Source organism: Lutra lutra, chromosome 7 (genome assembly GCF_902655055.1).
Source record: "Lutra lutra chromosome 7, mLutLut1.2, whole genome shotgun sequence".
Classification (NCBI taxonomy): domain Eukaryota; kingdom Metazoa; phylum Chordata; class Mammalia; order Carnivora; family Mustelidae; genus Lutra; species Lutra lutra.
The window spans coordinates 110278885-110291229 of record NC_062284.1 but is presented as its reverse complement, the minus strand read 5'-3'; the positions used below and the strand labels follow the sequence as shown (position 1 = coordinate 110291229).

The window sequence follows — 12345 nt, the reverse complement described above, 5'->3', positions numbered from 1 at the left end:
CCCTTTCTAAATAAATAAGTATAATAAAGCATTCTGTGCAAATTTAAGTCTCTAAGGTTAGTCCTAGCACAGGTGCTCCTTTTAGGGTGAAGTGGCTTTATTTTTATACTTGTCTTTTTACTAAATGAAGTTAACAAGTGCCCACAGGCAAGTCTATTCTGGGTACCAATAATTAGAAGGGCAAAATTAGATTTTTCTTTTTCTGATCCTGTCAACCCCTCAGAAAGATATCTTGCCTAGAATAGTAAAGAATAGAACTCTCTTGATGTGGAAATGAACCGTAGGTCCTTTCTAGTTGTTCCAACGGAGAAGGGATGGAGATTCTGCAATACAAGGAATTCATTCAGACGCAGGTGGTGCTCCTCCCGTTATGTAAGACTAACCAACACGTTCTCTTTTCTCTGTGCTTCTCAGGGCTATCGTGGCGCTAGTGTACAATGTGTTGAAGGCATTTATGGAAATGAACAGCACCATGTTTGATGAGCTGACAGCCACATACAAGTCAGATCGTCAGCGGTAACTTTTTAAAGCTTTTTTGTCAGCTGTGCATAAAACTGTTGAGTTCTTTCCTTGCTCTTTGCTGCAGTTGCCTAATTCTACCTGAAATCCTAAGCAGCACAGTTTAATTTATTTATATGTTCATTTTTGCATGCTCATTAGCTGTGTCTTCATTAGCATGCCAGGAGGTAACAAAGTATCATTTTAAGAAAGGCTACTTTCCTCCTTCCCTTCCATAATGTTTCTCTTCTTCCTCAGGGTTAAGGGCTTGGCATGTCATGCATATTTCAGGGATGTTTCCTGCCCCCGGGTGGGCGTGGTTTGCCATGGGGTTCACTCCCATTCTGAACTTATTTGAACTGGAGTTGGGGGCACATCTTGTGTAATTTACCCAGCAGCAGGAGGGGTGAGGCACCATTTTTGTTTAGTTCTTTGGCCCAGAACTAACTTACTGCTCCAGAACACAAGTTCATTAGGATTTAAAGGACAATGAAAAGAATATGGAAGTAAAGAGTCTGGTATTCTAGCAGTCTTGAAATGTTTGAGACCAAACCAGTTGAACTCTTTACATAAACACTTATGGCTTAGTAAGGCCTTTCTTGATTTCATTTACATGATTTTTCAACTTTGTTATTTCTTGTTCAACATGTCCAACTTCCCAAAAGATGTTGTCTTGGTTCGTTTGGTCTGCTAATAACAAAATATCACCAAGTTATGGGTAGCTTTTAAACAACAGAAATTTTTATCTCTGAGTTCTGGAGGCAGGAAGCCAAGGTTGTGGTACTAGCCTGGTTGGATAAGGGCTTTCTTTCTGATTCTTAGCTAGCCACTTCTCACCATGTCTCATGTGATAGCAGAGGACAGTGAATCTCAGTGGGATCTCTTTTATAAGGTCACTAATGCCAATCACAAGGGCCCCAACCTTATGACCTAATCATCTCCCAAAAGTGCAACTGCTGAGCCCATCACCCAGAGGGTGAGGATCTCAACCTAGGAATTTTGGGTAGGACAGGACACAAATATTCAGACCATGGGATTGATACACTTGGTGACCTTGAGGAAAGTCTAGAGAGCTTGTTAATAGTTGGGCTTCTGGTTTGGCTTGGATCCAGAAGCAAATGTCAGCTTTGTGTATTACAAAACCATGGACTTAGAAGATCCCAGGGATGTGTATGAGTGAGTGTTCATACCCAAGGCCTTGCTGAACCTCCTGATCAAAGCTGTCTGTGGTTGCCTTGCTTCTTCGCTTTGCCTGATTTTGCATGTGTTACTTGCATTTTACTGATAAAAAGAGCAATGAGGGAAAAGATTTTGTGGCGGGGTAAAGGACTATCACAGTGATTTTTTTTTTTTTTTTAACAAAAATTACCAGGACCTGGTTATATTGAAGAGCAATTTAATTATGGAATATGGCAAGTGTTCAGCTATAGACAGAAGAAGCTGGGATATTTTATACAATATTGGAATAAGTATCAGTTATGGGATATGTTGTACCATACTTGTAATTTAAAGAACTTTTAAATATTTACAGGTGTTGTAAATCATTACATTTGTAACCCTCCTCGTGTCAAACTTCAAGTCTTTAAAAATGTCATCTAAGTAGAGGAAATAAAGAGCACATTCTCATACTGTGGCATACCATTAAAGAGTGTGTTGTACATAATGTCCTTTCTCTTTATAGCAACCAAAAACCCATAATGATTATCCTAGTCAATAAGGATTAAATAAAAATCTGTAGAGTCCAGTTAAGACAAATGAAGACCTTATTTCTAAAATATTCAAATGAAATTAAATTAATATTTATTGAGTTTCAGTGATAAAACTGTTTTCTGATCACTTATCATCTAAGCTAAATAGACCAAATTCTTGGAAAAGGTACTGTTGACCAAGGGGTCCAAGAATAGACACAGCAGAGTTGATTCTGAAGATCTAGTGTATTAGAGCGACTTACTGTGAGTGGACTTTAACGAGAGAAGGATTTTTTTAAGTAAGGGTAGTATTTTGTCAAACGAGCTATAGCAGATTGTGCTGAATAGACAGTTGGCTTCTCCCTGGATGTGGGAACAGGAAAAGAGAAAGGAGAGATTTATTTGGTGCTCTTAGAGAAGAATTACCTGGAGGAGTTTATTTCTGGATGGCACCAAATTGAAATGTTTTGGTGTAGATCAATTTTTTTTTTAAATTAACATATAATGTATTATTAGCCCCGGGATACAGGTCTGTGAATCGTCGGGCTTCTACACTTCACAACCCTCACCATAGCACATATCCTCCCCAGTGTCCATAACCCAACCACCCTCTCCCTATCCTCCTCCCCCCGCCACCCCCCCCGCCCCTCCCTGGCAACCCTGTTTGTTTTGTGAATCTCTTAGGGTTTGTCTCCCTCCCGATCCCATCTTGTTTCATTTTTTTCCTTCCCTATCCCCCAGACCCCCCAATTTGCCTCTCAAATTCTTCATATCAGGGAGATCATATGATAAGTCTTTCTCTGATTGACTTATTTCACTCAGCATAATACCCTCCAGTTCCATTCATGTTGTTGCAAATGTTAAGATTTCATTTCTTTTGATGGCTGCACAGTATTCCATTGTATATATATACATTTTGTGTGTGTATGTGTGTATATGTATCTATATACACCACATCTTTATCCATTCATTTGTTGATGGACATCTAGGTTCTTTCCATAGTTTGGCTATTGTGGACATTGCTGCTATAAACATTCGGGTGCACGTGCCCCTTTGGATCACTACATTTGTATCTTTAGGGTAAATACCCAGTAGTACGATTGCTGGGTCATAGGGTAGCTCTATTTTCAACTTTTTGAGGAACCTCATGCTGTTTTCCAGAGTGGCTGCACCAGCTTGCATTCCCACCAACAGTGCAGGAGGGTTCCCCTTTCTCTGTAGTAAATCAAATTTTTATACAAATCTGAAAATAGTGAGCGGAATAACTAGCACTGTTAAGATACCTATGCCAGCGTTTGTGCTATGTGAAATTGAAATTGGGAGAGAATTGACAGTATCCCTACCCCTAGCAGGACAGTGTGGTTAAGCTTTAAAATTCCCACCTACAGGGAGAGAGAAATGTAGGAAAGAATGGGACGACAGTAACTATTTCAGAAATATTTAGAATTTTTGAAGATGAAGTTGTCAGTATAAAAGATGTTTAATAACTCAGCATAAAGTTCATCTGGAAGAAAAGCCCCACAGGATAAATTTTATTGAATGCCATAAAACTTTTGATCAAAGATGCGACTGAGATGTTTCAGTAGCAAGATGAGTGTTTTAATGATGTCAGCACTTAATTTAAACTTCAGATTAGGGCAGTATGAACCTAACATATGTTTAACCTGTGTTTTAGTTGAAGAAAGTTCTTAGGCCCTTGCTTACCACCTTCTTTTCCATCCAAATGAAAAGGTTATCAGTGTTCCATGATAACGTTTATTTAGACCTAGTATAATTCCTTTACCGAGAAACCAAAAATGATTAATTTAACCGAACAGCTTTACAATCAAGAATCTGGAATTCATAATGATGGGAGGATCATCTAATTTTGTCCCTCTTGCTCTTTAAAATACCATGTTTCAGGGTCAAAATTACCCAATAGATAATCATTTAAAAAATTGTTAGGGGCGGAGAAGAGCTGATTTTAGGGAAACAAATGCTACTGGGGCACAATCTTCCTCCTCTCTGCAAATTGGTTTCTTTTGTAACAAAGTGGATCTCCCCAGTGGAGCCCCCAGTGGTCTCCAGCAGTGACTGGGGTGACATCTTTAGAGCAGTATAATGAGATGAGATGAGACTCAGCTTTCAATTCCATAGAGAAAAGTCTTAGAAAAGAACTTTACTAAGAGATGTTGTAAATGAAGATTTGCATAAATGGGCTAGGAAGACTGATTTTAAAAATGTTAATTCTTACCAAGTTATAAGCATGATGTAATCCTAAACATCATTTGAATTTTGGGGGCATATGAAGAATAAAGTCTAAACTTCATCACGAATTTGCCCCAAAAAAGGAATAGCAAAGACAACTTGTTCAATTACTAAAATGCATTACCAAGTGGCTGGCAATTCAAAGTGTTATTTTGATGGAAGAATGGCAAGTTAGTTGAACAAAGCAGGTATGTGTAGGTATGTGCATAATAAAAATAAAGAACCCAAACTTAATGGGATGGGAATGAATTAACCAATGAATGGTCTGGGAAGATTAACTGTATGGGACAAAATTATACTAGACCCGTAAATCACAAGATAAAGATAACTTAAAGAGAAATATAAAAAAGGAAAGCATAGGGCGCCTGGGTGGCTCAGTGGGTTAAAGCCTCTGCCTTCGGCTCAGGTCATGATCCCAGGGTCCTGGGATCGAGCCCCGCATCGTGCTCTCTGCTCAGCAGGGAGCCTGCTTCCTCCTCTCTCTCTCTGCCTGCCTCTCTGCCTACTGTGATCTCTGTCTGTCAAATAAATAAAATCTTTAAAAATTAAAAAAAAAGGAAAGCATAAAATGTAATAGAGAAGATGATTATTTAATCTTGGGATGCAAAAGACCTTTTAAGTATAATAAAGGAGATTTTACTGGGCGCCTGGGTGGCTCAGTGGGTTAAGCCACTGCCTTCGGCTCAGGTCATGATCTCAGGGTCCTGGGATCGAGGCCCGCGTCGGGCTCTCTGCTCGGCAGGGAGCCTGCTTCCCTCTCTCTCTTTCTCTGCCTGCCTCTCCATCTGCTTGTGATCTCTCTCTGTCAAATAAATAAATAAAATCTTTAAAAAAAAAAATAAAAAAAAAAATAAAGGAGATTTTACAAATACAAATTGTACAACTTAGTTGAGAAAAAATTAAATGTAAAATTAAAAGGCAAACAGCCAACTAGAAGAACATTCTTAAACCGAGGAACTGTTATTACACTGTATAAAAATAGTAAACAAATGTTTACTAAATGATGTTTTTGTTGATTAAATGTACTGTTCTGAAATCATTAGGGAAAAAAAAGCAGATTATTTTAGGTATTAGTAAAAGAAAATGATATTACCTTATTGGAAATAAATGCTTTAGATTGGCCATTCAAAAAAAAATTGTTATGTCCTTTGAAATTCATATTGTGCATATTGTAGTCCAGATATCTGAAACTAGTTCAGGATACAAGGCCTGAATTGCTGAAATAATTAATTATGAAATGATAATATTAGTTATTATATTACATAATTAAATATTTCCTCTGACTTATGGAATGGGAATGTAAGATTACTTAGGTGTTTCTAGAGATTTTTTTCAGGAGAGTGGATGAATTAATTTGTGTTGCTATCGATATCAGATAATTTTTTTAAAAAATTGGTGATAAGGGGCGCCTGGGTGGCTCAGTGGGTTAAGCCGCTGCCTTCGGCTCAGGTCATGATCCCAGGTCCTGGGTTCAAGCCCCACATGGGGCTTTCTGCTCAGCAGGGAGCCTGCTTCCTCCTCTCTCTCTGCCTGCCTCTCTGCCTACTTGTGATTTCTCTCTGTCAAATAAATAAATAAAATCTTTTAAAAAAAAAATTGGTGATGACATTAAAAAATATGAGGCTTTGGACTTATATACGTGTTTTACTTAACCTATGTGGGCTTCCCTAAGTAAGTATTTTATTGTAATTGAAGTTAAATCCTTGCTGGGTGAAGTAGCACAAGGACCATATCCCCCATGCCAGAGAGGGCATGAATTATATGAATTTATAGATTCACAAATATTATCTGAGTCTGTTGTTTAGTGGATCATCACAGTATGAGAAAGCTAGGGACAGCAGTGAATTATTTTTAATAGGAATTGACTTAATTTACAGTATAGTCATATATATTCCTCTATTTTATACTTTCTACCTGGTTGATGTTAAAATCAACATCCTTTCTTTTATAAAACTATGGTGATCTAAAATGTCCTTGACAAATAAAATTTGTTGACCGTAATTTGGACATTCAGTTTTTCAGTCAAATTTACCAGACAGTGAAATCTGAAAATCTGGAAATTGCTAGTCAACTTGATATTCAAATTTGAAGGCTTGGAACATTAAAAATTTGATTCATAATAATGTAAACGATCCTTCCAGATCATTAAAACTGAAATCACAAAAGAACATTTGGTCATATATATAGGTACAAAATAAGTTAATAACTTGAATTTTGTGGTTTATTAATACCAGTAAGAACAAGATTCTGCTAAAGACTTTAATACACTTAGTGTAGGGGAAATAGAATACTTAAAGGGGAAGTGTATTTTCTTGTCCTACGACTTTGTATCAGTATAATCTCTAGCATTCCCTTTTGAGAAACTATTTGGAGACAGAAAATTAAATTTTAACTAGACCCCGTGTAAAAATCATTTAATGTGTCTTTGGATCTCTAAGATAACAGATACATAGAAATGATCCCCATTTTTGTTTTGAAGTTAATTTTCATTAGTAAGCTAAGTATAAAGGAATATTCATGTGAAATCTTAAAATTAGTCTTGTCATCTCTTGCTCAGTACATTGATACTCCTTTTCTGTGCATGTAAGTTAAGTATCAAGGGGAAAAAAAAGCAAGAGAAGAACCAAAAAGAGAAAACACCCACAAGCTTAATGCCAAACTTTTCAAAGACTACTTGTGAAACCTACATGGGGGAAAAGTATGTCAAAGGGGCAGTATTGTTAGATAATCTTTTCTGACTTTCCTAGTTGTTTACCTTATATTCTGTTTTCTCCCCAGTGAGAAAAAGAAAGAAAAAGAGCGTGAAGAACTGTGGAAAAAACTGGAGGATCTGGAATTAAAGAGAGGGCTTAGACGTGATGGCATAATTCCAACTTAACAGAAACAATGACAGCAACATCACTAACCTGTGGAGTCACACATTTATGTAGTAGAAGATGGAGCAACAGTTTTCTGTATTGTGCAACTTTGCAGTAGATTTCACATTTGTCTCATTATTACAACAGCACTGTATATACCTGTCTCTAAGTAACGGAAAAAAAAAATAAGGACTTCAATCCAAAGTTTGGACAGTAGATGGACTTCTCAGAACTTTGCAAACATGATCATTGTTCTAACCCTCTTTAAAAAACAAAACAGCAGTCTTCAAAGATCTGTTGATGAAATTGCTATGTTAAAATTCTATTATCAGGAGTTCCTTATTTATCCTTAGCAGAGAGTATGAAACAATTTTCAAATGTGAACAATCTTAAATTTAGCTTGTCTTTCTGCTAAGCTGTTAAATGTATTTATAGTAATGGAAGAAAAAAAAAAAAAGACTGTCATTTCCTTATAAGTTTGTATAACATCCTCCTCTGGATAACTTGACTGTAATTTAACATCTTTTCCTTTTGCACATCTTCATGAGTTGAATGTCCATGTGGAATGGGGCCAGGAATTGTAAAGGTCCCTGATAAAAGTTTTGTTGGCTGGAGTGAACATCTTTCCAGTAACCAGGTAGTCCTGGTACTCCTTTAGTTTTAAAATTAGGAGTAAAAGAGAAGAGGTGATAAACATAGTAGGGAAGGGAATTTTGGATTCCTGCATCATCAGTTTATGGTGAATCCAAATCAATGTCTTGAATCCTTTGAAAACAGGCCCTGGGACATCATAGGCTTCAGTACCTGACCAGTATTAGTTGCATACATCATTGAGCACACACACCAGAGATGTTCGAGAAATGTCAGAAAACATCTTTTTGGACCATTTTGTAATAAGAAAGACAAACACTAAACAGTACAACCATGAAATTGATCGCCAGGATTGTGAATCTAATTGGGAAGAGAGTTGAGCAAACAGCTTGGACTGTTTGGAGTTGTTGCCTTACTTTTTAATATGTATTTATAAAGTATTCCAGCAAAAGAGGATGTAGCCTCTGGGAAAAAAACAAACGTATTACAGTGTTTTTTGTAGATTCTCGTTCTATATCTCATCACAGCGCCAGCCCTGTTTTTAGCCGGAAAGGATTCAGGATAAACATTACTATGCATTCTGAATTGGATGCGTATTCCTAACTACTGTATTTGTTACCAAAAGTGGTTCTACAAATGCTACTGAAAAAAATCTGGAAATCCCTAATGTCCTGAGTATTAATAATAAAGTTTAAAAATGCTTTTCTATCCAAGGTGCATTGTGACCAAATTGTTTAAGAAAAAAATGAAAAACAAAACAAAACTTAGGGCTGTATTATACATATACCTTATTGGCTCTCTGCTTTGTATTTAGAAGAGGAATCTAACATCTTGGGGAGATAAAATGCCGATGAAATTTGTGTCCAGTATGTACTTACCTGATGCAGTTGCGTTATTATGTACTGAAAGATAACATGTTTCGGAATTTATTTTCGGGATGCTTTTGCTTGTTATGGACTTGGCTGCAGTGAGTTGATAATCCTAAACCATCACCTCCAGCAGTATTCGTGGCCTAGAGCTGATTCTGTGTTCATGTACTGAATTGTGATAGTAGCAAACATGAACATACGAACTGTTGTTGCTCTTAATAGAAATATAATATCAACATGGACTTGTATATTCTCTTCCTTCCACTTAAATATAAAGTAGAATATGCAGTTTTATTGTTTCCAAGGAAAAGGTGGGGGGGAAGCCGCTGACCTTTCTCCCCTATTAAGCGTTTCAGGATTATCAGGTCACAGTTTGTGCATAAAAGTCCACTGAGGATGGATATTGTCATCTCAGTAACTTTGTAAGACAAAAACAAAACTTGGCTATTAATTCTGAAAAAGAAACAGCCGTAAAAGAGTCATATGCAACACCCAACACAACATGGTTTAATGGAATGAAGAGATTTTTTTTTTAAAAGCATTAATGGGGATTCAGTGTGAAGCTGGCAGGAGCTGCCAGAATGGAACAACTTACTTTAAAAGTGCCGGAGCAAAGGTGCAAGTTCAAACACTAAAGATAAAAAATAAATTTGTAACAAATCATCTCCTTTAGCCCTTTTGATTTGAGCCCATTAGCTTTGACTCTGCATTACGTTTTTGACAATATAAACTTTTGTTTGCCATCAATTCATCTTTTTAGACAGAATACATTAAAGTCACAAGTTTATGAAATATCTCTGCCCATTACAATGCAATGCAGTCATTTGAAATGAGAAAGACGAGGATCCCGTTTTGCACCTTTCCCTGACCTCCGAGTTATGGTGAGGACTGCACAGATACTCTTGATGTTAATTCTGTATTTTGATCATTCCAAACTGAGAAGAACAAAGCCAAATTTTAGACATATTTACAGACGCAATTATAAATATATGTCTAAAATGTATAGGGCAACTTCTGAGAAGAAACACTGTCTTTTCTTTTTTAACCGAAAGTGACAATGTGACGTTTGTCATGTTGTGTCCGGTGACGCAGAATAACTGAGGTGATCTGACCGTTGCACTATGTGACATAGTTCAGGCTGTACTTGCTGCATTTACAGCAGCCCTCTCTCCCTCTGTCCTTTCCCACATTTCTGCTGTTGCTGCAACTTGAGTTCGTTGTGACAAATGCATCTTTGTGTTATATTTTGTTTGCTTCATAATTTCCAGAACTATATATAAATATATTTTTTAAATAGCAAATATTGTAGTTAGTGAGTGATGGTCACTCCAGCCTCATCCCTGCCATATTGGTTCCAGGGGTAGGATAAAGAGTGTCTTTGGAAGAACAAAACAAAACAAAACAAAAAACCCTGTGGTTTAGAATGATGCTGGGGCCTGGCTTGGGGGCCCCGAACAACCATGTGAGTGAACTGACCCATCTCTTCCTTTGAATCAAGCATGCATTCCTTTTCTCATTGTGCAAGTGTCCCCAGTTGTTTCCCTTCAGTGTTGAGTTTTCGTTCTTTTAAATCTTACTATATTTTGCTCTCCCTGACATCTGTTTTTTATAAAATAAAATAAAAAATAAAAAAAGTAAGAAATAAATAATACCCTCGATGCCGCTGGATACTCACAAGCAGGGTTATGCTCCTTCATCTTGGGCTTGCTCGCCTAAATGGAAGGGTTTAATTTATTTTGTACCTCCTATGCGTGGGACAGTCCAGGGTGCAGAGCCGGGAACTGCTTGTAATTGCACCTGCTATACTTACATGTATAGCCCTAGGCTCAAACACACTATGGAAAGAAAAAAAAAGTATATTTAGAGCTTTAAAAGCTTTTTTATTTTTTTGTGGGGATTGGGGTGGGGTGGGAAAGGGAAGATGTATGGATGTTATTGGCATTTTTAAGTGTTCAGAGTTTTTTGTGTTGTTGTTTTTTTTGGTTTTGTTTTGTTTTTGTTTTCCCTCTTGTTTTGTTCTTTCCCTTTAATTAGGTGCACTGAGCTGGCCCAGGAAAGGAAGAGATTCTCTCTTTTGATGCTATAACCAGTGTGATCACAAAGTTATGTCACCTGTAGCAAAAGGTGGCACCAGACACGATCAGTGGTGTTTTATTTGCACATCAATATTTTTATTTTTATATTCTGGCTCAGCTGCTTCTCTGAGTGAAGTTAAGGAATGACCCGCAAAGGATTTCTGTAGTAGGCATATTGGCAATGCGTTTTATATTTCTCGGTATTTAATTTTGAAAACCTTAAAGGATTGTGCATCTTGAGAGAAAGTTGAGGAAATTTTGATCTAGTGGAATGTTAATTTGTGCTGCTTCTTGTGCACGATAGCAGCAGTAGTATCTCTTGGAAATAAACATCCCGTTTGATGATGTCTATGAATATAGGTTTCCTTTTCTTCCCTGCCTCCCTCCCACCCTCTTTTTCCCCTCCCTCCTCCTTCCCCTCCCTCTCACCCAACCCTTTCCTTCTTCCTTCCCTTCCCTTTGCTTTTTTTTTTTTTTTGAAACCACTTATTGTAAATAAGTTGTAATCCAGACCTCATGTATCAATGGGGAACTTTCAAATATAAATATTATCAATACATTTTCTGGTTGTTGTCTGATTTTTGATCAAGGTATAATGAGAATGACATATCCATTGCTTTTGGTTTGAGAATTTCGCTTTAGCTTTATAAATCTATTGGTATTTTAGTATTTCATTGTTTTAGCAGGAGAGGGCAGCAAAAGTTTATTTTCCCTGTTAGAAATGCTGTGGTTCATACTGGTTTTAAATTTAATTGTTTGTATGTGTGCGTGTGCGTGTGTGTGTGTTTAAAAGAGCATCTGTTTGTGGGTAGAGATTAAAAATGAAACATTTTTGATATGAAAAATTGCATATGAAAATTATAGACTGGTTCATCCAGACAGTGAAGAGTTCTGATCCACATCAAAGTTAAAATGCCACAAAACAATCTTACAGCTCTGGCTAAAATATGCTACTTCCCTTTCAAACACAACAAAATGCAAGCTGGGTCTTAAACACTTGGAATTGAAAATGTCTTTGAAAATGATTTACTTTAATCCGAGTGGTAACAGAAACAAAAATGAAGGTGCTCCCGAAGAGAAATGTAACCTTCCCCTTTCACAGACGTGTGAGAGGTTCTGTACTGCGGGTACATCCTAATAAAGAAGCAGTGACGAGTTCTCAGGCGCCCGGCTGTGCGTGTTTGTCTGTGTTGTCTCTGACCCCCGTTGCCTTTTGAACCCTATGACTCAGAGATTCGATCAATTTAGCTGTGAGTTCAAGGCTTGTGAGCAAACCAGTTTATGATTAGGGGGATGTAATGTTGGGGAGTGGTCCAGTGTCTTTTGCTGTGTGACAAACTACTCCAAAACTTAGTGGCATGACCCAGCCGTTAATTGTTTTGTTCAGAGATACACAGTTTGGGCGGGCTTGGCAAGAACATCTTGTCTCTGTTCCTCAGGTGTCAGCTTGGGTTTACCAAGCGAAGCAGGAGAATTCGCTTCCAGCGTGGCTCCCTCACAAGGCTGGCAAGTTGGTGCT

General features: G+C 37.4%; 1 protein-coding gene across 3 annotated transcripts in view; it reads left to right on the top strand.

Moving 5' to 3' along the window:
- The window catches only part of PPP2R5E (protein phosphatase 2 regulatory subunit B'epsilon), a 144447-nt gene extending 133062 nt beyond the window's left edge, over positions 1-11385 (top strand). For 2 of the 3 annotated variants that reach the window (XM_047736454.1, XM_047736455.1), the window contains exons 13-14: positions 415-516; positions 7212-11385. In XM_047736454.1, coding sequence (XP_047592410.1) covers positions 415-516; positions 7212-7311 — 202 coding nt within the window. In that variant the 3' untranslated portion in view covers positions 7312-11385. The remainder of the gene's footprint in view (positions 1-414; positions 517-7211) is intronic. The other variant, XM_047736457.1, reaches the window with a different exon arrangement.
- Positions 11386-12345: the final 960 nt, after the last annotated feature.